Source organism: Centruroides sculpturatus, unplaced genomic scaffold (assembly GCF_000671375.1).
Source record: "Centruroides sculpturatus isolate CEXI.00-Female unplaced genomic scaffold, Cexi_2.0 scaffold213, whole genome shotgun sequence".
Classification (NCBI taxonomy): Eukaryota; Metazoa; Arthropoda; class Arachnida; order Scorpiones; family Buthidae; genus Centruroides; species Centruroides sculpturatus.
Genome location: NW_019384355.1, coordinates 263,993 through 288,476, shown reverse-complemented (window position 1 = coordinate 288,476; position 24,484 = coordinate 263,993). Strand labels below are relative to the sequence as shown.

General features: G+C 29.9%; 1 protein-coding gene across 1 annotated transcript in view; it reads left to right on the top strand.

Annotated features, from left to right (window-relative positions):
• Positions 1 to 2,231: 2,231 nt before the first annotated feature.
• The window catches only part of LOC111639379 (plexin-B-like), a 27,373-nt gene continuing 5,120 nt past the window's right edge, over positions 2,232 to 24,484 (top strand). The window contains exon 1 of the mRNA XM_023385256.1: positions 2,232 to 2,498. Within this exon, the coding sequence (XP_023241024.1) occupies positions 2,437 to 2,498 (62 nt within the window). The 5' untranslated portion in view covers positions 2,232 to 2,436. The remainder of the gene's footprint in view (positions 2,499 to 24,484) is intronic.

The window sequence follows — 24,484 nt, the reverse complement described above, 5'->3', positions numbered from 1 at the left end:
AGTGAAAAAAACTAAAATTTTCCTATATTAATAAGAGATTTTATAATGTTTCTTTACTTTTGTAGGTACAAAACTTCATTTATAACTTTCAACTCGAGTTTTTAATTAGATAATTTTTGATAACGGCATTGGCATTATATGATTCCTATCATCAAATTATGTTAAAATAAGATTAATATTTTATTTAGAAAAATAACTCGATACATAAAAATACTCATTTGTTTGATTGACTTCATTGAATATCTTTTATACAACATTACAAGCGCTTTAAAATTTAAACGTATTTAAATTACAAAACTATAGCTTGAGAATTCAATCATAAACTATATCTGAATTAATACTATAAATGTAACATTTGGAACTAATATATCAATTTTATATAAGCCTAAAAGGAATTTATTTTCTAGTAAGATGTTTTTACGTAACGACTTAAAATAATTTATTATGAGAAGCTGGATAAAAGTATTGAGCGCATATGATCTTTAATATCGTTAAGAGAATGGTCATATAGGCCTAAGTAAACATTTTTATGTTTGTTGCAAAAAATTATACTAAACAGTAAATGAGTAAAATTAATTGATTAAAATTCGAAGACAGGAGTCGTCATAGTCAATAAGGAAAGTTACTGCAAGCCACTCTGTTCTGTCCACTTTAACCTAATTTTTACTTGTATTTTGCCAATTGCAAAGTTTGGCTCTGGTTCTTGTCCTTCCAAATTCGGAGAAAGTTTGTCTCCTAACTTAACTTTTGACTTATTCCATGTTTAGATTTTAAACCACAATCCGGAGAATTTTCAAAATTGAAATGGTTTTTCTTGATTTCATTCTCCTCTGATGGAATTCGGACGCACATGTCCAAAGTTTTTGACCACGAGATGACTTTTGCCATTCCAATCGACCAAAAGTACACAAAATAATTTCATCTTACTGAGAGATTGACTACGTGCTTAAGGATTTGGTCACGGTGTTAGTCAAACAGTTATGCCAAAATGGTGTTTTAGTAGTTTGGAAAGGAAAAGTAAACTCAATTGATGTCTTGAATGTAATGGCTTTTTTTCTAGAAAAAAACATCTAAATTATTACAAAACGTAACTTAAAATGTAAACTTTTAAACAAATAGCGTACGTTTTATTGAAAAGTTTGATGATCGCACTTTAACTTAGTCGTTATCTTTTAAAGTTCAATCATTTTGTTTAAATATGTATAGGATAGACAAAGAGAAAAACGATTGTCTCTTCAAAAGAATGCTTTTAAAACCGAAATTCTCAAAAATAATTAATATACGTTGTATATATAATTTAAAACTTCAAAAACACTTACCTATAAATAATTTCATTTTTACTTTTCGACTTAAAATCATTTTTTATTTATTAAATTCAAAGCATTACAAAAACGAATTTATATTTTTAATATTTTTATTTTAAAAGAAAAGCGAAATAAATATATTATTACTTTTTATTTTTAATTACAATTTCTTTTCCATTTGATAATTGCATTGCTTCAAATGTCAATACAAAAAACATAAGGGTGTTATATTGTTTATTATCAGTCACGTCGAAAGCAACTTATGTAGACTTTACTAAAGTAGTCAATAAGTTTAACAAATACAAGGCCTATCTATATCTAGCAATTTTATTTTTCAAGACCTCATCTTCTCCATCGGATTAAGTCTGATAGTAAACACAGAAAAAATCGAGATAGTTGAGAGTCTATTATTCTTTTATAAGATGTGCTATAAAATAAAAAGTATATAAAAGGACAAATACTATAAAATAGGCGATATGTTATTTTTCCCTTCATATTTGATTAAATTTGCTCTCGTTTCTTTTTATTTATTCATCATTATATATCATCCGATATTGGATAATCGTTAAAAATTTAAACTTAATTTACAAAAAAATAATTTATTTTGATAAAACATTAAATTAACTTTTTTTAACAGATTTTTTTATAGTTAAAAATTCATACAATCAGTTTCATATATAAACATTTTACTTAAATACATTTGTAAACTAAGTAGTTGCAATAAACAACTGAAAATCTAATGTAAGACTGTAATGTAAACAAGACTGTTTTCGACTTTACAAGTCACAAACAAATTTGACTTGAGTAAAGTCAGTAGATCTAAATGCCCCTGAAGCGTACGCTTTTCGCATAGCTGAAAAGTTATATGGGATAAACAACATTCTGGTGGAAAGTAAATTTCGACCAGATGTTGTATGGACGTGGAAAAGGAAGGGAGCTGCAGGAGTGACAAATGACGTGGCAGACAATGGAGCGACAGAAATATTTCTATGGCGATCAGGCAGACATCGATCTAGTATCTTGTGGTGGGGAATAACCGGCTTCAGTTCTGATTTCGCTGAGGAGACAGAGTGATGGGTCGTTGTTTATCTTGTTAGTTTGTCTTTCGTCTCGGACGAGGTGTAAATCACATATGTTTCAAGTTGTGGTGCAAGAAAATGGATGTCTTATATTTCATACATATCATAACACGAGGTAGGATAAGCTTAAATTCTAATTTTCTTTTGTTCAAATTACATAGCTCCAACTTTGATCCCGATTCATTGCGGATTTGGTTACATGATTGCGGTTTAATTAAACCTATATACATGAATTATACGATCAAATATTGGAAATTAAATGAGTAAAAGCTTGAGAATTTTAACTTCAAATACATAGAAAAAGCATTAATTTTTTAAACTTTTTTAGAAATGAATGAAGACAAAAATTTCATGCAACGAAAACGTACATCGCACATTCAGAAGACGATAGGAAAAAGAACTAGAGATACACGATCCTACAGGATGTAATTATTTCAAATAAATGGCTTTGCTTTATTTTATTACCTTTCTCACTTTATAAATATTTTAGAAATATAACAGAGTTCAACAGCAGAAGCTAAACTGTTGTAGACTATTATAAATGCCGGTCGCATTCCAACTGTAACACCACATAACACAATACACCGCACGCCAATAGCAGTAGTTTCAAATCCAATCGTTTCACCATTACTGGCTTTATTAAACAATTTCCGGTTGCTTGCATGCAGGTATTAAGCGTAACCGTTTCATAACTGATTTATCTGGCCGAATATTGGCCGCGTGTTGCTCTAACAAAACTTTGGCGCAGAACAACCGATCTCCACACATTTTTCGGTGGCAGTGTCCTCGCTCAATGGCCCTCCCGGGGAGAATATTTGTGACATTGCTATTCCCCATTGTGACGAGCCTCTTATTACATTGTCGTCTGCGAGAGCGTAGGGAGAGGACTGACAGTGACAGGCCAATTGACACAGCTTGCCATGCGTTACACGAATGCCAGCTGCATAAGGACGGGATGTATATCCCTTCCCCTTCCCCAATTTGACTCTGTTAAACCACCGACCACATATACTACATTCCTTCGTCCTGTTCGGGACAATCTTCCGCATGGCTGAATCACATCGTTTGTCTAACCCAAAACCAGGAGAAAAGGAGAGGACATTCGTTTTATTTGGACACGGTTGCTGTACCGGGGCTGAAACGAACTGTGTCTAATTACCGAGTTTAATGAATGGCAGATTGGGAAAAGGCCGAAAGATACCAGGAACAAATAAGATCGACTCTATTTTTTTCTTTTTTTTTTTTTTGGTTACTCGCTCCTCCTTCTACTGGACAGAAACTTATCGCTAACAATCTTTCTCGACGACATCTATTTAGAAAATTGTTTCCATTAGACATACTTTCGGTGACAAGCGAAAAATTGTCTTTGCTTAAGAGCATCTTGAATTTCTAGTGACTGTTGGCGTCGACGCGTGGAAATGAAAACCAGTCGCCATTGTCGAACGAACGGAGGGAACTGCTCTGCCAAATGTTAACAGGCATGCGTCCTCTTTCTGTCAAACTTCGCATACGACCTCCTCCGTCTTTTGGCATTACGTAGCTGTCGTTTCCACTCATCATTTGTAGAATGACAACTGTTACGTTACCAAAACTAATTCGGGATGGCATGTTATACTTTTATAGATGTTGCTCCAACCAAAAATTTACGAGAAATAAAAAAGAAGTAGAGCCAAGTTCATAAACTAAAAACATTTCTACGCCTCTATAAACATACATAAAACAATATTAGATCAAAACAGAATTACATCTCGACTACATTACTTGAATTAAATATAGATTACTAGAAAAATATAACGTAAAATAATCTATTTATTTAGGTTTACAGAAGTAGTTTTTATATGAATTCCATCGACATTCCCAGCCACACAAATCGTTTTCACGTAACTTTGCTACTTAGATCTGTAGATATTTTTTAGCTCTTTCTAATTCCGCAAATAGCTTTTGAATCGCAAGATAATACCGTCTTTGCAAAGAAGAAATGTGTACATTTGTACTAAGCAGTTATCTCGCGACATAAGATACGACCGAGCTAAAATCGTTCCTAAAAGATAACGTTCTTCTGATACTGCAGCACACAATCCATAAGAAGAGGCGAACAGGAAGCGCAGCCAGATCTCCCATTTTTCTATTTCTTTTCTTGGTATTGTTTTTGCACGACGAAAATAGTTGTTCTTGTCGGTGAAGTTGTCGCTATGTCAAGTCTGTAAAAGAGATAGTTTGCGAAACAGCAATAGAAAGCCTTTCTTTTATTTACGCCTTATCTATCAAGATATCTTTGAAGATATTACTTGCAGCGTCGTTTAGTCGTTACTGTGCTAAATTAACATCATTAGTATTTAATTAAAAGCACTAACTGATTTCTTTTAAAAACGAGATGCCAGATAAATAAGAATGGAAACAAAATTTATTTTCTTACTATTTTTTCTACTTTTTTTTTTTTTGGTCTAAAAACAGGATTCATATCATGGCTTACCTCACCTTTTATCTAAAAAGCATTTATCTTTTGTTATTTCATACGTTTTTTTAATCTAAAGCAAGCATTTATAACTTTATTTTTACTTTAAATATTATTTTAACACTTCATTATTAGTCTGTAACCTTTATTGTCTAGTGTGTAGGCTATACCTTTATACTATTAAATGATATATGGTTTTATCTAGTCCAAACATGAAAATGAGATATGAAACTAGAAAATAAGACAAGAAATTACACGATACTTTATTTATTTCAGTTTAAAATCATTATTCAAATCTCTATTTCATTCATTTGTTTCACTCTAAAAATATTCATATTATTTACTCGAAGAAACTTTGTTCCATAAAATAAAAGCATTTTTATCTATAAAATTTATGATTTTGTTATTAAATTTTTAGATATTCTTAAAATACAAAAAAAAAACAATTATAATAATTTTTGCGCCTTCTTTCAAACAGAAAAATATTTATGAACCCGTCATGTAATTATTAAGTAGATAATATCTTTAATTATAGCAACAGCCACGTAATTAATTTTTTATTGTTTCCATCTCAATGATTTCTCAACGATTATTAAATTCTAAATTTTAAACTCGAATTCAAAATACGAGTTTCTTCCCCTCTTCTTTCTCCTCGTTATATTTTTTTGCCTTCAGAAAGGCAGAAAAAAAGAAAAATTTGATTTTAAAAGGAGTATAAAAATTGTCGAAATCATGTGGGTTGGTTAAATTGATTAGTAGGTAATATAATAGAAGAGATAATTAACGAAATAAAACGAAATTAGACACGGTTGAACGAAAGTAATTTATAAGGCTCATAAAATAGACAGCCAAGAGTTCGGTAACAAAGTCGTCTTCGAGTGTTTATCTTCAGGGTAACGAAAGGAAAAATGCGATATTTATAGCAATTTACCGAAAAAAAATAATAATAAAATAAAATATAATAACAAGAATGAAAGTAGAAAGCTAGGATAAGTTAACAGCACATCGTTCTATTTGTTATAAGGATCGTTATGGATAAAAAAAAAACTCCTCCTAGAAAAGAAAAATAATGTAAACAATTGAAGAGTTATCGGATCCATTAATAAAAGGTGCTTCATATGAGACCTACGTGAAGCTTTCAGTTCTTACAGACGAATCATTCCGATGCTTTATCTGTTTCTAATCTAACGATTGCCTGTAATGTAGTCTTTGGCTCATCGGTGACCCTTTCTCTGTCTTTGTAACCAGGCTGATAAGGGAAAGAATTAGCTGTGGGGACAGCCCCTCTGACACACACACACACGGGGATAGATAAGTGGACATGACTTTCGGACTGTGAGAAATGGTTCTTTCTCTAAGAGATAAGGGCAACCCGGAGACTCATAGAACACGGCTTTGTCAATGAGCTACCAACTCCTTTAACGGAGTTTCAGTTTTAAAACTTCAATGGATGTGTAAACTATTGGATTTACCATACCATTTATCATTCGCTCGACTACAATAAATATGATCGTTTTAAAAAGTAAAATCGAATTTTGTCTTGCAAAGTTTCGATCGCCAACGTTTTGTGGAAATATGCAAAATAAACATCCATCTTTTTATCTTTTTCGAAATGGCAAATTTATTATTTTTAGTTATTTTTATAAAATTCTTTTTATATGTATTATATGTAAGATTTGTGTACCGTGTGTTTAACTTCTCCAAGATTTTCCATTTGTCGTGTGATTTTCACGTGTTGACTTTAAACACAAAAATTTCCAAGTTACCAAAATTGAACTTGGTCCCTATTTTGACTTCTCAAATCTCCTGACAGATGGTTGTACTTGGCAAATAGTTTGGTTATTCAATATTCTACGCGATTTCCTTATGTTTTCTTCCTGATCTTAACGTCAGATTATCTATTTAAGTAAACCGGATTTTTAATGTTGCCAAATATTTAAAGGCTGATAAGAATAGAAAATTCGGCGAGCCTACAAATTCCTCGTTTTTAAGATAAGTATACACGAATCTACTGTCTAAAAATTTAATCTCAGTTCAACGTCAACGGAAAGAAAAACAGTCAAAAATCTTTTATAACAAACCATATAACGCGAAAATAAGATTATAAATATTAATATCGGCATACATTTGATTATTTTTTTTTATGCCCGAGGATAAAATAAATACATTTATAGTCCCGGGGACTTAAGGATCGTTGAAAAATTTGAAAATTCGTTTATAATTTCCATTTAAAAAATTCTGAAATCCAATTTTATTCGAATAAAATGCCGCTCCAATGATTAATAATGGGATTGATAACACTTATGGATGATTCATGAGGATTTGAAATCTGAAATATTTTTGTTTACGTAGCCAATTACTCGAGATCCTCTTCAATCCTGCATAGAAAAATAAAAGTGACTGGGCGCTCCTTTGAGACACGTCAAGCTGATAGTCGGCCGCTTTAGTTATTTCGATAATTCTTTAACATATATCTCGAAAAGTGTGGCAATGTTGGCGGATGAAAAATGGAAACATTTTTAACTGTATGTTTCTAGAGTGTTATTCCTCTGTGTCATAGTTCGTTAGACACTAGTTTAAACGACACAAACATTCCCAGAAACGGTGCCAATCTATCACAGAATGACATTAGAAACTCGTTGGCACGCAAAAAATAAGAAAAAAAAAAGTCTTTGGCAAGAGCAACTTATTTCTGTTTAAATGCAAGCAGTGAACTCATATTCGCCCGCGTTGATGTGTCAGATTGGGGGAAGAGAGTTGTCATTTAAATGGCAAATTAATCCATTTTTTCGCTTCCCTCTCGCATATTCCTCCTGTCGCTTATTTTTGTGATACTTAAACCCATTACTTAGGCTGCTCCTCACTTGTCACCTTATCGAAGCAGGCTTGACCCCTCGGAGCGAAGCAGTTTCTATGGCAACCGTCAAGTTCTTTGTCTGCTTACAAGATGACTGTGGATTTATTAAACAGTGACGTAAATGGCGAAATTTTATTGGCTCTTTCATTCTCATTAGCTCTATCCGTGTCGAATTTCATCGTATCTTCCGTTCAATCTAATAGACTTAATGGTTCATCCCCATTTATATTTATGCGTGCCGCTTTAACCTAAGCAATTCAAACTTTTAAAAAAAATTATCCCTCCGAAGATAATACCAAATATTATACTCGAAAAAGTTCATTTTTAGTACTTTAAAAAATGCAAGAAATGCTTCTTTTTTTATTCACACATAGACTAATAATGACAGGTTTGTATAAATTCATATTTTTAAGGCAAAAAAAAATAATAATAATAATTTTGATCTTTTATGTAAATAATAATAAATAATATTTTTCTAGGATGACAAAATAATAAATAGTAAAGTAAGACTTCATATTTATCTTTTTTGACACTTTATATTATATTTATTTCTTAAAAAAATAATAAATTTCGACAAAAATTTTATTACTTTTAAGTGTAGTTTAATACTTAAAATGCATAAATTTATATTTATTTTTCTACTTTTGATTAAAGTTTGTTTTTTTTCTTACAACGTTAGAATCAAAACGAACAGGTTTCATGCTACCATAGATTAAAATTACATAAAAATATATCAAATTCGTGATTCTAGATATGACACGTGTTATAAGATTTATCACCCGAATTCTTCCATTAACTGAATACAACAAGTAAAGAAAAACTACTACTACTGCTACTAGTAGTAGTAATAGTAGTAGAAAAGAAATCAAGAGGAGCCGTACGGAGTAAAGAAATAAAACATGATTGAAAAATATAAAAGAGTCAGTTGATTTCCGGAATATTTTTCACGAAGGTAAATAGACAAAGAAGTGCTTTTCTTTATTTACTCGCTAAAAAAAAAGTTAAAAATGGAAAAGTGTAACAAAGAATAAGCATATTAGATGTAAAACATGACTACTTCCGGTAAATTCAGTTTGTAAATAAGCATACAATATACTATCCGTTTTAGACTTTAGTGGTAAACATCAAGTATTCAGTTCGAACTTAAAAAAAGAAGGAAAAAGAATTCTACTTAAATAAGATTACAACTATTCATCGTCCTTTGAGACTCAAACACTATCAGAGTTAAGACAGGAATAGAATAAAGTCTGGGTTTCAACGATTAACTTTCTCTCTCTTTCTCCCTCTTCTTAGTAGAATATTCTGATTTGTAATGCAATTTTTTAGAAATTAAACCTGAATTTTTTTTATTACTTTTAATATTTTTCTTATATTTATAAGCTTATATATAATTTAATTTTTTTTTATATTTGGAAAGATGTAAATTTTTTTTAAATTTCGTAAAAGCTTTCCAAATTTGTCAGGTAACACTTTATAATACAATTTTATCAATGCAATTATCTCTGTGATGCTTGTTTTTTTATGGTTATTAATTTCATATTTTATTACAAAGTTCTTAATCTTAGTTATCTAGAATCTTTATTTATAGTTATAAAACAATGTAGACTCTATATATATATATTGTATGTATAGCTATACAGAATTTAATTAAATGATTATCGCCTTTCTAACTAAATAAATGTGAGTTGAATAAATAATTAAACAAGATAAATGTGAGAATTGAAAATAAATAAGAAGAAAATTATGACAAGATTTGAATAAACAAAGAAATTTTTTACTTAAATTTCAGTTTTTAAAAATAAAACATTTCGAAACTTAACAAAATTGTTTAATTCTTTAAAAAAATAAAAAAATTTCTTGTACTGATTTTAATATTTATTAAAATTTAAAAGTTAAAAATAATAAAAAAATATTAAAATATATTTTTATTTATTTAATTTTTCTTACGGAACTAAAAAACAAAATAGACGAAGAAGGTTAAAAAATAAATAATGAGAAAAATATATTTTTATTTTATAAAATAATGTTGCTACTGTTATTGTATTTTATATCAAATACTTTTATCATATAAAAAATTTCTTTTATATAATTTTATATTCGTTTTATTTTAAATAAACTAGAAGTATGCGAATTTGATTTTAAAACTGAATTGTGTTGCATTATTTAGATAAATTAGTTATTAAATTCCTTAATGAAAATGTTTTTATATTTACGTCATTGAATGAAATTAATAGTTATTGAAAATAATAACACGACTAGAATACAGTAGAAACATGGCAACTATATTAAGCGGAAACAAGTTACTATAGCTGGAACAAGGTTGCTAACCTGCCATTTTCATCACCAGTTCGGTATTGTTTACCCAACTGCAGGCTACACTAATTACTCCTCTGTCGACATTAAATTGATGGTTTAAATTTTTAAAGTGACACAACACTGAAGTATTTAATGACGTGTTGTAGAAACTACGATGAAAAATACTAGGAATAAAGTTAAACTTTAAGCACTACTTTAAAGGTAAACGATAAAGTTACTATAAGTTTGTCGTAGCTTGGCCTACTCGAAGAAATAAAACATCTTGGTTTGTCCACAACAGACAAACCAGTCGATCATTTCTAAACTGAATTAGGTCTACTTCGTTGGGGAAGTACTGTACAAGGTAGTTGGCAACTGTCTGGAGAGTCTCTGGATATTCTGCAAGTTTTTGTCCGCTGTTTACATGGCAGCTGAGTAATTATTTTAAGATAAGATAGTTTAATCAACGTCCAGCCTTGATTGTCATCGTGGTGTTTTCAAATTTATTTTTATAATCTACTTATAAATTTTCGTCTCAGTAAAAGTTTAAAATTACTAACAAAACTTTAGCAAGAATTTAATAAATTTACAATGATTTTCTTTAATAAATAAACTTGTGTCGCCGTCATCTGGATATAGAGCGAATAAATATATAAATATGTTGCTAATAAATGAGGATTCCTGATGTAGGCCTGTGTCCAAAGTTTTGTCTTCATTTTGTTCCTACAAAATTTTAATTATATTGCTCATCTAGTAAATAAATTTTAAGAAAATCGATTGTATTTTTGTATATTTTCTAAATATATTAACTACCTATCGAAGTACAATTTTGAGAATGTTCTGTAAACGTCAATGTAGACGGTCATTTATTTCAATTATGGAAGTTAAATTTCGCCGAAATGTCAAACAATAAATAACAGTCCTTGATAGGGAAGTCTATTATATAGTTTTGTAGGAAAGTTTATGTTATGATGTAACGATGCTACTCCATAATTACAGACAGGAAGCAAATATGGAAGAGGGATGAGTCGCGCTCTGAGTAGGCGACTGAATCGAAATGAGTTCATTCAGGATATCAATCAGATAGACAAGAGACTCGTCAAGTTGCACCCGAATGAGGGAGGAGTGGGTGGCAATGGTGCGGAAACGCGACTGCCCAATAGCCACGGATTAACAATGATAATCTGACTTTGCTAACTGATGTCAACAATCGTACGACTGGAGATAATTGTTATTGATAACGTGAAGAGAGTGACTGACCGGGCTATAAGATTAATTGTGTTGTGCAATACGATCATTTCTATTGATAAAATCAGACAGCTTTTTACTGTTTTAATTACATTTTCGTTATTTATTATCTTATCTTAAATTGAGGAAACTATCCTGAATTAATTCTAAATTTAATTTCAAAAATCAAATAAATATTCATTTTTACTCGTTTTATTTGTCCTTCTTTTAATATTTAGATATAGACTAGTTAGGATTTTTTATTACTTTAGAACACCTCGCAAATTCCAGCGTTAATTCGTTAATTCTTCGAATTAGCTATTAATGAAAATGTACTCCCCTGTTGTGTGTTAAACTTGTAAATGCAGCACATATGGAGAGATACGGTTGATTATCCATGATGTATTTGCGAATTCAATGGTGGGACTATCGAACTTTCCAAATCTAACCTTTGACCCTGTTCAGTCATGTTCTCCCGAGCTACAGAGATGAGTCAGACTTCTCCCAAACCTGATTAGCTTACGATGCGGCACAGTATTGTCTTCGCACCAAACAATGATTAGAGTTGTATGGATCCCTCTTTGATTGCACCCCATGGTTCATTTCCGCCTCTGGGAGAGTTTACTCACCCTCTCCAGTTACAAAGAATTCTTATTCCTCTACGGCCTCCTGTTTGAGTTCGATTATTTTAAACTCTTTATACGCGCTCATTTTCAATGACTATCGAACAATACGAATTAAGGTCTTTGGCTGTATCAAGACGGAGTTCTAACAATTTATATACTGAATAAGTTTTAAAAAACTGCGAATCAGCAATATTAGTTACAAAGAAGATCTTTGATCTGCCGACATAGGGTTATTAAGTTGTGGCGTGACTGTGGAGCCATAGCCGGGCTTTTGATTGGCACAATTGACTCACGCAAACATGTTCTTTGCACAAGCGAGTTGAGTTTTTGATGTTCCTGCCAAAATGTTGTAATTACTACAAATATTGCTAAAGGTAGTGATTTTGGTGATTTATCAAACTTAAGAAGCGGCTAATTCCTAAATGCATGAAATTTAAATAGATCGTTTTATAATCACTGATCGAGCTATTCTAATTTCCGAATAATCTCTTTTCTAAATATTCAAAAATTATAAATGGTTCTCGCTTTACTAGTGTTCTAACTCGATGAATGGCATTCTTTATTTGCTAATTTAAATTTCATCTGGCAGCTTAAACATCTAGTTTATCACTAGCTTCGAACTTAAATTACATAACACTATTTATAGGCACACATATATTACATATAGAACATACCAGTTCTAAACTTCCTCTTGCTGTTAAAAACTTTTAAAAAATTTTAATCATACTTCACATGTAGCAATTTTAATCATATAAAGCCTGAATAAAAACTCTTGATTAAAAATTTCCTGATGAAAATTTTTATGAAAGGCTCACTAATCACTTGGCATATTTCTTATATAAAAGGAATATAATAATCGAGTATCTCGTCAAAGTTTTTTTTCTTCTTTATATTATCAGCAATGGTTTCAACAGATTAAAGTTTGCAGGTATAATTCTGAATTAACAGAATTAAAAATGTCAATATTTTTCATTTCTTCTATAATTTCGTAATTTTATTTTATTTTATTCTTTTAAAGAACCAGCTATTATCTGTCACGAATACATAGACTAATCATTAATTCGTAAATATTTTGACTATATTTCTCTTAATGTTTTCTTCGCCTAAACTTTTCCCAATAAAATCATTAGAAAACTTTCTAATATTAAGTTAGCGATCGATTGGTATTAAGATAGTTATTTTCAGATGAATTGTATACGTCTGAGCTGTATTCTACCTTATCATTACGTAGACCTTTACAACAACAGCGACTCTATCCAATGCTTCCTGTTCAATTTTGCTTCCCTAGTAAATCGTGCTCAGCGTGAAACTAGAGAGTGTGTATTTTATCCTTTCATCGTGTAATCTTCTGTCTAATGATCGGTTTTGTTCTGCAGAGCACACGATAGCATTAGTAGAAGAAATCACGAGACAATTCTGACACTTGTCGCGCTCGGGACAAACAAATTACAACGTTTTGAACTTTAGCAATTAGTACGAACTTTCCAAGTATTATTCGGATTGCCACAACAACAAAACTTCTTTGTCGTGAATGTAAACTGTGCTAACAGCCTACAATCATCTCCTTCACTTTTATCCGATTTAAAAATCGTTCAGATTTTAAAATAATAAAAAAAACAAAATAATTAAATTAGAACACTTAAAAGATTTCTACTTTTAAAGAAAGTTTTAATTAAGTTATTAACAATTAATACTATTTTAAAATTAAATAAATGAAAATATTTCGTTTATCCGGTTTTATAGTCAGTTAAAACCAGCAATTAATCAGAATTAATTCGCTTTTTTGTTTCACAGAATTTTTTCCACTTGATAAAATGCTTCAGTCAATTAAAGAAAATCAAATTTTCTTTAATTGAATGGAAGCTCTAAAGAATCGCTTAAAATGACTACAAAAAAAGATTGAAAAGAAAAAAATTCGGAAAACATTATGAAAATCGTGATATTTTTTGTATATTTTTAAATATTAAATGATAAATAAAATATTTTAGTCTAATGCATGTTGTAAATTATATAAAATTTTAACTGAAATTTCTCTCGACTCTTAATTAATATGGCTTAATTGGCGGAAAAGAGATTATCCGCCATTATAGATAATCAGGCTTGAATGTACTTTACACGATATTTAATGAGTAAAATTAGGTTCATGTTCTCGAATATTTTGTTTAATTTAATTATTTTTAACTTATTAATTAAAGTTTTTAAGAAAATTAAAAGCTGAAATAATTTTAATAAGCTGAATTGTTCCAATTGGTGAGTTTAATTCTTTGGAAAAATAATACTAGATTTAAATCACTCCAAGTGACTATTTAATCGATTATCGGTTTTTATTTATTGAGATTATCGTTAAAACTCATACAAGGGTATAAATAAATAAATAAATATTATCTGTTTCTAAAGTTTTTAGAAACATTTGTCACACTCCGTTGACACAAGAACAAAAACTTGGATTGGGCTTATACGATCAATGATGTCCCTATGGGAGGGGAAAGCATTCAGTCTGTCCTTTCTCCTTCATTCCTACGCCAGCTGACGTAAATGTCCCTTCTCTTGCCCACAGTACAGGCATGTATAGTCCCCGAGGGTTCCGTCTACCCTCCTTCCAAATGAACCGAATTGGGGGAAGAAAATCGGGGACGGAAGAACGTATAAAGTCGGCTTTCCGTACTGTCACGTGACCGAGATCTTGGCGTCAAAATCGATCGGGGGCTCCAGACTTGAAATCACGTACCAAACTACTGTCTGTACTACACAGCTGCCTCCATTGATCGTGACTCTAGTGTTTCGGGTTGATCATAGACTTTAGTAGTCTCAACAAACAGGGTTCATCTTCGACGTTTAACGTCACTTCGCGCTTAAAAAGTATTAAAAATACATAACCTAAATATAGATCGCATAAGTATTAAACTTGTGAAAAATTTGTTTAAAAAAATTAAGCAATAACTTCCACATTTTTCGCCTTCTCTTCTTGCATGTAAGCTACATTATTAAAGAATATTTCTTTATAGCATGAAGTAATTTAGAAAATATATTTAATCTATTGTTGTTACCTCGAAGAAAGAGTTCAAAGCACTCTAAACAACGTCATTTTACACTCTATGCGACATTAGACAACGTTTCCGTGATATCTTAGGACATACCACATAGTTCAACTGACACATAGCGTGATGCTACGCCATGTTATTTCTGGTCACTCTAACACTGTCTCCCTAATGGCACACAGGCCAAGAGACACCACTAGTTAGAAAGCTACCAACACGCATTCGTTTTGACAGTCTTGCGTGTCACCAGCCTGGATTAAAGAATATGAACTATACCTAGTGTCTTCTACTTTATTTGAATTCTCCCCCTCTTTTCTATTTCATTCTATTCAACTTTGTTTGACATTAAGGGATATAAAATACATTATCGGCGACATTGAGTTCTTTAATTAGAATTAAATTTTTTTTCCTGCTGCAGACTCTAGTGAATTAAATCGAACTGCTCTTGCTGCTGCCTGCAACAACGTACTTTATTTCTTTACTCTCTTTTAACTACTAGCTAGTCACGAATTTGTTGTAGCTTTTATTTTGATTTATCTATTGTAATTTTAAATGATTTTTTTTATAATAGCAATATTTAATTTGTTTGTAATACTTCATTTGAATTTAAAATAGTAAATTTCCTATTTGGGATTTTCAATTGAATACTGAATTAACTATTCAAAATTTTAAATGTTTGTTTGTTTTAATTAAATATATAAAAATAGCACTAAAGATTTGTTACATTTGTATAAAATATTAACACAAAAAATATTATATATGGATGTTTGCACTTTTCGTTACATAAATGCGCTGTTCAAGATAAATAAAAATGAAATACTTGCATTAATAATTCATATAGGATTTAATGGAAAGTTGTGTAAATTCAAAAACATTTTTCAAAACAAATTTATGCCTAAAGATATATTTTGAATTGAGGAGTTTAATATGTTAAATCAATGTTGGAACAATAACAACCGAGGAGAATATCTTGCCAAACAAAACATCTCGAAAGATAAATTGGTTTATTCGAAAAAGAAAATGTTTCTTGCTATTATACATGTAAAAATCTTTCATAAATCTTTTTGTTTCGACGAACATTATCTTGAAGTTTCAATCAAAATGTCTTCGTGTAAAAATTTAATAATTTCTCTTTAATTGTTTACTTGAAAAGTGAGAGACGAAGAGATGCATAAAAAGAAAAGGATGAAATAATTTGAAGAAAGTCTGTTAAAAGAGTATACTAAAAATATCTTTCTAGAGTTTTTATATCAGTGACATTATATANTATTATAAAAAGAAAATATCAGAACGAAAACACTAACTGATGGAAAAATATTTGATTGATCTGCAATTCTCTAAAAAGCATTACTAATATAGGATATGACTAAGCGAATGAACATATGGAACTTCAAAGAATCGTATCGTATAAAAGAGGAACTGCACGCATAAAAAGAAAAGGATGAAATAATTTGAAGAAAGTCTGTTAAAAGAGTATACTAAAAATATCTTTCTAGAGTTTTTATATCAGTGACATTATATAAATTTTTATAAAGTTTTACAATTTTTCTATTAAACTGCATTTTACTAACGTTTTGGAAGAGAAGTGCTCTATAACCGAAAGCAGTTTGAAATTATTGTTCCTGCTGCACGGTAACGACACATTGTTTATAATCTAAGCTACACTATGTCCACAGTCCAAACATGTTGTTATCTACACCATAAAAGTCATGACATGGTCAGCGTTGCATGTCACAACTTTACTGTGACGTTGCCTATTTTCCAAGCCATGTAGTCTAAGGTGGTGACTCCTACTTCTGGATCCAGAAGTCGATTTATTGATTGATTGTCCAGACCCGAGCAACGAATTATAACAAAAATATTCTTCAATTTGAAATTTTCTGTTATTCAAATTGAAATGGAAATAGTTGTTTCGCGACATCGTCTTTAATCAGGTTCTTTTTTCTTTTTGCAGTTGCGAAAATTGCAGCCATTTTAGGAATGGCTTGTTTGTACACGCTGTACGAGAGTTAGGAGGAAAAAAACCAATATTTTTTCGACATCCTCACAGACGATTGCAGTCCACATCTCGTATACATAGTACTAGATGTGGACAGCAATCGGCATCTCATTATAGGTCTATATCCTTCTCCGGTTTTCGAAGGAGGCAGTGAAGTGTAGAGGGGAAGCTCAATATCAGCAATTTATGAGCAACATCCATCAAAAAAGAAAGCTACGACATTGTCTGTTGAAGCTTCTGCAGCTTCTGGGACGTCTGACAGATAAGTCTAGTTTGGATGACTCATTCGCTCATCTTCCATCTCCTACAGTTGGTTCCACTTTTTTTTTATAACCATTCACCTATGTTAGCATAGAGCCGTAATCCTACATCTTTAGCCTTCAAATCTTCAAAAGATAATGAAGGTTTTTATCAGATTTAAAGAGAGAAAATGCCATTCTAAATATAATGATTGCTTAATTCCTTAAACGAGCTAACCAATTAAGGTAAGAATAAGTTTAAAATGCCTTCGTTTAACATAAACATATTGATCATTTTTATGATGTTCCATCAACTAGATGGCAGCACGAACGCGTATACACTTAAAGAAAATCATCATTAAACACATTTTATGTAACTTTATTACTCGAAAATACTTATAACGCGAATATAAATTTTTGTTTTTCATGATTTCAAATTTTCTTTTTTGTTTCAAAGCTTTATTCTTTGTTCGCTGGACTGTAAATTACGTTCCAATCATTAATGGTAAATTGGTTTTGTCATAATGTCCTTCTGTTAATTAATAAGTGATTTTAAATCAAGCTTTAATTCAACAGATATTTTATTACGTTAGCTTAAAGAGAATTTTTCCAGTTTTGTAATCGAAGGAAATTGAGTTTCGATTAAAAATGGCAAACGGCCAAAATGCCCTTTCCTATAACTTTCCTCTTAAAGTCTTTTAATTCTCAATTTGAGCTTTTAAATAATCCGGTTTATGTTTCAATCGAGATTTAATACAATTTGTTGCTTCTAATTTAATTCGCATTCTTCCAGATTCCATAATCTAATTTTTATATCATTTTCTTAGTTTCTGTAGTTAAAATTTAACATTAAATTGTTCACGCGAGCTCTTTGATTAAAAATAAAAAAAAAAAAGGTGTAGCAATTAAAAGATGATATTAAAAATTCAATGAGTATGTAACTTGTAATTATTATTTTTGCCAAATTTTATATTAAACACTAACTCGGTTAAACTATTGTCAGATCAAAAGAAGGATAAATGTAGCAATTATTTTTGACAAATTTTTTCTTCTTAATATTGTTGATGTAGGAGGATAGTTTAAAACTGTCAATCACTAGACAGTTTTATCCTCCCAAATCTCTAAACTGTCAGCGGGTACTCTTTGAGAACAACACCAATAGACAAGTCTATCTATCTCGATCTTGACAATTTGGTCGCAAAGTTCGCAGGTTATACCTTAATCTGTCAATCTTCGAACTATTCCTAAAACTAAAGTTCTATGGCAGATTTTCGGTTGGTTGTAATTTAGTTAAAGTTTAAAATAATCTCCTTTTCAATTAGTTTATACCGTTTAGAGAGATTTCTGTTTATTTTAAGAATATATCAGATTTTTTAACAAGAAATTTATATCACAGACTATTCTTATTCCCCAATTCCATTTCCTCAGATGAGGATAATAAGAAGGCTTGTGCTCTGCAAACAAGTCAATCGAGTTAGCTCGTGTATACGGCATTACTTTTCCCTGGAGAGGAAGAAGAGGAAAATTTGATATGGTTGACCAGAGATGACCTATAGGGCTGACCAGTCTACAATGGATTACTTCAACCTTTGTGCTATCCACTCTTTCTCTAATCCCTAACTCATCAACAAAGCAGCGGTTTCTCTCCAACCCTTTGTTTGTTATTGGTCATTTTGCTAGAGTTCCGTCAGACATCTGCCAACTGAAGAGGCTGCCTCATCTCCACAGAAACTCGTAAGTGTTTATTTTACCAAGCTAAAATGATATTGCAGTACATACATATGCGTATTATACATAGTAATTTCATAAAGTATTGTTGATTTATCCAAAGTGAAACAGGTCTTTCGTATGACTAAACTAATGCTAGATTTCCTCACAAATTCGAGGTTATTACCTCCTTACCAACTGTTGCTACTATAATTTTATAGAACAATTTGCATGAGTATACATTGTGGAACATTTATATTGGATTTATATTGTTTAGTTTCTCTAAAATACTGCTTTGCATAATCAGTTATTCTGATTTCGTAGGTAGGACGATTTTAATATGAAAGCGTTGCGTTCGACATTTCATTCATGTTATAACCGGATTATATTTTCCGTAAAGGAAATGCAACTACTTTTTCTATTATAAGAATGGCAATATGATCTGACTCTTTTTATTTCGAATATAGAAGTTTTCTTCAATTATTTTGATAATGATCAAAATATATATTCAGTCACAGATATTAAAAAAACTAGTCAGGACTTAGTTTACCTTCAAAGTTATGTCTGAAATCGTAACAAAAATAATTATGATCACAACGTAGCTAAAAATTTTTTAATCAAATTTTTCTGTAAATTAATACAAAAAAGCACAGTTTTCTCTATAATTAAACAAGATTATTTTAAAACAGTGTCAGATAAAAATCTTAAAAAACATAAAATAAATCATTTGTATTACAAAAAAGATATTTATGCTGATTAGATATAGGCCTATGGCTATTATAAAAAGAAAATACCAGAACGAAAACACTAACTGATGGAAAAATATTTGATTGATCTGCAATTCTCTAAAAAGCATTACTAATATAGGATATGACTAAGCGAATGAACATATGGAACTTCAAAGAATCGTATCGTATAAAAGAGGAACTGCACTGAAAGGGACTAACAAAAGACATTGGAAGAACTAAATGACACTATTGAATGATCATCTAGAATTACAGAGGAAGCTTATCTATTTCAATATCTACCGTCATGTAGGTCCGTGCGTGGGTAGGACAAAAGTTCCACCATTCACAATAAAGAACTAGCCATACGTTTTACTACAAATGAAAAAAATATTATTTGTTTTGTTAATTTATTCTTGTAATTTTTATGTTCAGAGAAAATTTAATTTCATAAATAATTACACAAAGAAATATGTAAATCTTTGAAGTAATTTATTATAATGAAAGTTTTCATATTTTCATACATAATACACAATTATTATATTTAAAATACACTTCATACATCTTTGTAAAGTTTATGTAAGATCTATATATAACTTTAATTTTCGCAAGCGATATTATTCTTTAACAATGTCAATCGATTAAAATAGTAAAAAACTGTCATCAGTTTTCAAGAGAAACACGCCAGGAATAAATTAATTTTCGAAACATTTATTCTTAAGTGTTAACTATTAAAAAATTTTTTGAAAAATAAAGTCTTAACAGATGCGAAACCTTTGATGAAATTCCATCAGTCTGTTAAGTCAAACGATTTTTTTTAAAGCTTACTAACACTGGAATAGAATTTCGTTTTCAATACACGTAGCAACTTTACTGTAGGAATTAACCTTATACTTCCAATGGATTTGCAGCGTGTAAAGAGTATAGATTTGCGAGAGCCTTTTCGACCTATAGCTCGGGGCTATTCTGTGATTGGACGGTAACAGAAGAACAATCGAATTCAAGAGTTTGTGTAATAGAAATGTGTTCTTTAAACTTTAGAAAACGTCTTCACTCCAACGTTACTATAACGACTCCAGTGTGAATGGTCCCCAAAGTACTTTCTCTTATTTTTTCCGAGTCTCAATTCGGCAATTTCGTCAAAGAATCTATAAAGATTTTTAGAAAAATGGGGATTCAGAATTTGGTGTTTCTCTCTTATTTTTCCCTAACCGTATTTTATTCCAATCGTTTCCTGTTTTCGAGTTATATGTGAATGTATCTATTGGGTTCAAACGTAGCGATCCTGTTTGGATGATATATCTTTAGAGGTTTACAAAAATAAACCGGTTATACAGGCCATTCTTTAAGTTATTTATGATAATAAATATGATTTTAAGATGTTAATAAATAAATTTATAAAGTTTACCGTCTAAAAATAGTATTGTTCCCTATTAATGTAGTGGTTTTTTTTTTATCATTTATTTAGAAAAATAAATAAATAAATTTAAAGAACTACAACTTTGAACGGGGGGCGAATCACATTATTTTAACGTTGCTTTATATCAAAAGTTCAGAAAAATTCTTATAAATTTAGTATGGTTTAGGTAAAAGCGTGGATCTATAGAAGTGACTGTATTGACTGATCTTGGAAGATTTTTATTCCTAAACCGATCGAACAAAAATAAGATATTGTATTATAGATACAACAACCTATCGATTCGTTTAGCACAAAAGGCTCCTCTTTTTGTATATATGCATCGATTACCGAATGTTCCGTTTACATTATCTAATCGAAAAACTAAATGGAATTTCTTATTGTTCTTCAGATATATTTTTATTCGTTTTGTTTTGTATTCATCTATCTAAATCGTAAATAAAACATAAATAATGGAGTTTTTTACACTTTTCAGATCAATAATTAACAAAATTTGCTGAAAATTATCGAATTATCTGGAATTTTAGTGCAGAAAAGCTGCAATTAAAATTGACTGTAAAGAAAAATAAGAGCTTTGTTGAGTGTATGAGTCTAAAATGCTTACGTCCTCTTCATATACATCAAAAACATATTTTTAACGCTAAAATATAAGATAATTAAATATTAAATAATTGAATAAAACTTTAAGATAACTCCCACGCCATCAAAAGCGCTTGTATTAATCCCTTTATTTATTAAAAGCACCTTTTATGTATGAAACAAAATTCCTTAAAAGAATAAACTGATTATTTTTCATTGTTTTATTCTCTCTGCCTATATTACTTTTAAGTAATTTTTAACACTGTCATTATCAAATTAAGTTAAAGTAAATAGTTAATTAAATAGAGATTAATTAGTGATTATTTAAAGAAACTTATCTGTTTTTAGTAACGAAAAAGTCGTATAAAAATATATTGAAAAGTAAAAGAAATATATACATACATATCAAATTTTAAAACTAGATATTTTTAAAACTAGAAAAAGTTGAGAGAAAATATGCAAGAGCATCAAAACAAATTTGATATCAGATAAACCTTTTAATTTTAAGAGAGTTTTTGTTTTTTTGTCATTAAAAGAATTCAGGTTAAACTAACAAAACATATTCTTTTTAAAAATAAATTCTGTTCATTATATGAAACAAAAGAAAATTTACAAAAGAAGAAAAGATAAGGCGATCAAATTCAAATCGAAGAAATCTTATTTTTAATTATTATTTTAAGACAGAAAGAAAAAAATTCATATTAATCCGCAACATTAGTTTCATCATTTAAACAAACTTTAATATACATTTTTCTGTTAAATACTGATATAAAATTACTTCGTAAAAACAATTAGCGACAAGATAAAAGTAAAAATCTTATTTTAATTGTATCATTATAACGTAGAAAAGTTGAAAAGTTTCGTTCACTGTTCCGTAATAATAAGTTATTTCCCGACGAAATCTTGTAATAAATATGACATAAAGTATAAAATTTTCCTCAATTATCAAGAGATATAACTAATTATCTTTATGATAGAAAGTTCAAGTTTTTCATCGAAAGATGACAGTTGAAGTTAAGGGATGTGGTCCCTTGACACCAAAAGAAAAATGAATGTCCGCGTGACAAAATTCCTATAATGTGCTACAGTTCCAATTATATCGTGTTGCGGAGAGAATTTTGTGTGAAGAATTTTAACATCTTTAAGAAGATCCTAAGAGAATAATACTTACTCTAACTCGTTATTTTAAAATAGGTTTAACAATAATTTGTGAAATGTCTAATTTTAATTTTTATTAATTTTAATTTAGTTTAATTCAAATTAGTAAGGAAGATCATCAAATTTTCATTTTCGTCGCTTTCAAGTACAAATCTTTGTAAATTATTTATGGTTATATCTAACTATATGTTTTCATAGTATAAGCTATAGGCCTATATACTTACTACATATATAAAACATAATAGACAATTTCATTCCATCAATCATGCGAAATTACAAGTTCAACAAAGCCTATAATTTTTTTAATTTCTAAATTACTCATTAATGCGCGTAAAACAACATTCAATAGTTCTTATCTCAATAATTATCAGTGGTAAAATAACAATAATTTGAGGTTTGAAAGACGATCTAACCAAAATGACCTTCTACTCCTGCAAATATAATGAAGATCGGGTGTATTTATGTAGTGATGCACTTTTTGACTCGTGTTCACCAGCGTATCATAACTGTCATCTAAAAACACCATTTACCTAGTGATCTTCACCAGTAATGTGAAGAAACATGTTACTAGATTCTAAGAAACAAGGTTTCTTGTTAAAAAGCGGCAAGTTTTAGTGGGTATGAGGTACACAAAGGGACTATTGTAAGGTGTTGGATGACAGGAAGAGATCGTCCCAACAGCCCGATCGTATCTCCCGCAATGTTAGCGGATACATAAATCACGGAAACTCTAGTCTAGAAAAACAACGCGTCCGACGTCTCTGTTGATGTAGAGAAACGATAAATCAAAAGGGTGCAAAATTTGGTTCCTAAATATATCAAGAACCGGCAGTTTACTTCGAGAAGACTTGTCACCTGTTCCCTGTTGACAATCCAAATATTTAATTGCATGTTTTATGATGTTTACTGCTCGTGTAATTTGTAAGAATTATAAAAGATCTTCGAAATGATACATTTGGGAACGAAACCATAAAAGTTTTTGAGTTTTACTCGACATGTTTAATTAAGATTGCAGAATGAAATACTATTAATCCTTTATACTACTAACTCTCTTTTTTTCTCTCAACACACAGACACACACACACACACATTTATTTTTTTTTATCTTTCTGATGATAAATGGTCTAGAAAGAAAAACAACAATGAAATTAATTTCTTTTCTGGCTGAAAAATTTTCTTCCAGCAAGCGATAGTTCTGATTACAGCATAAATTACTATTCTAATAAGAAATTCTCTACTATTATGTCCTATTGTTATTTTTGAATATAAATTGAATTGCTGCTCCAGTATTTAAAATTTTCATTTATCAAATTTTTAGATTCAATTGCTAATATTATATTCATTTATAATAAAGCATGTATGTATATATATATATATATTATTTTAGTAATTACATTTTAAATCGTTGCATATAACATACTATATTTTAAAATTTCGCGATTAATGTTTTCCATCTTCTATCATTAAAAAATATTTCTCTTAGACGTTTCATAAAAAAATAAAATTAATTTTAAGCATATATATTTCAATTATAAAACGTATTGATATATTATCATCAGGTTTAATTCATCGGTAGAAACAAATGTTCATCTATTTTATTTCTTCCATTACATATTTTCAAGGAGAAAACAATTTTCGATATAAATTTAAAGATTACATATATAGGCCTATAACAAACATATGTTTGTTTAATAATAATAATAATAATACACTACAAACGAATACAGTCACTGCGAGAGTTTTTCTACAGGAAACAAGAAACATCACAATTACATAAAG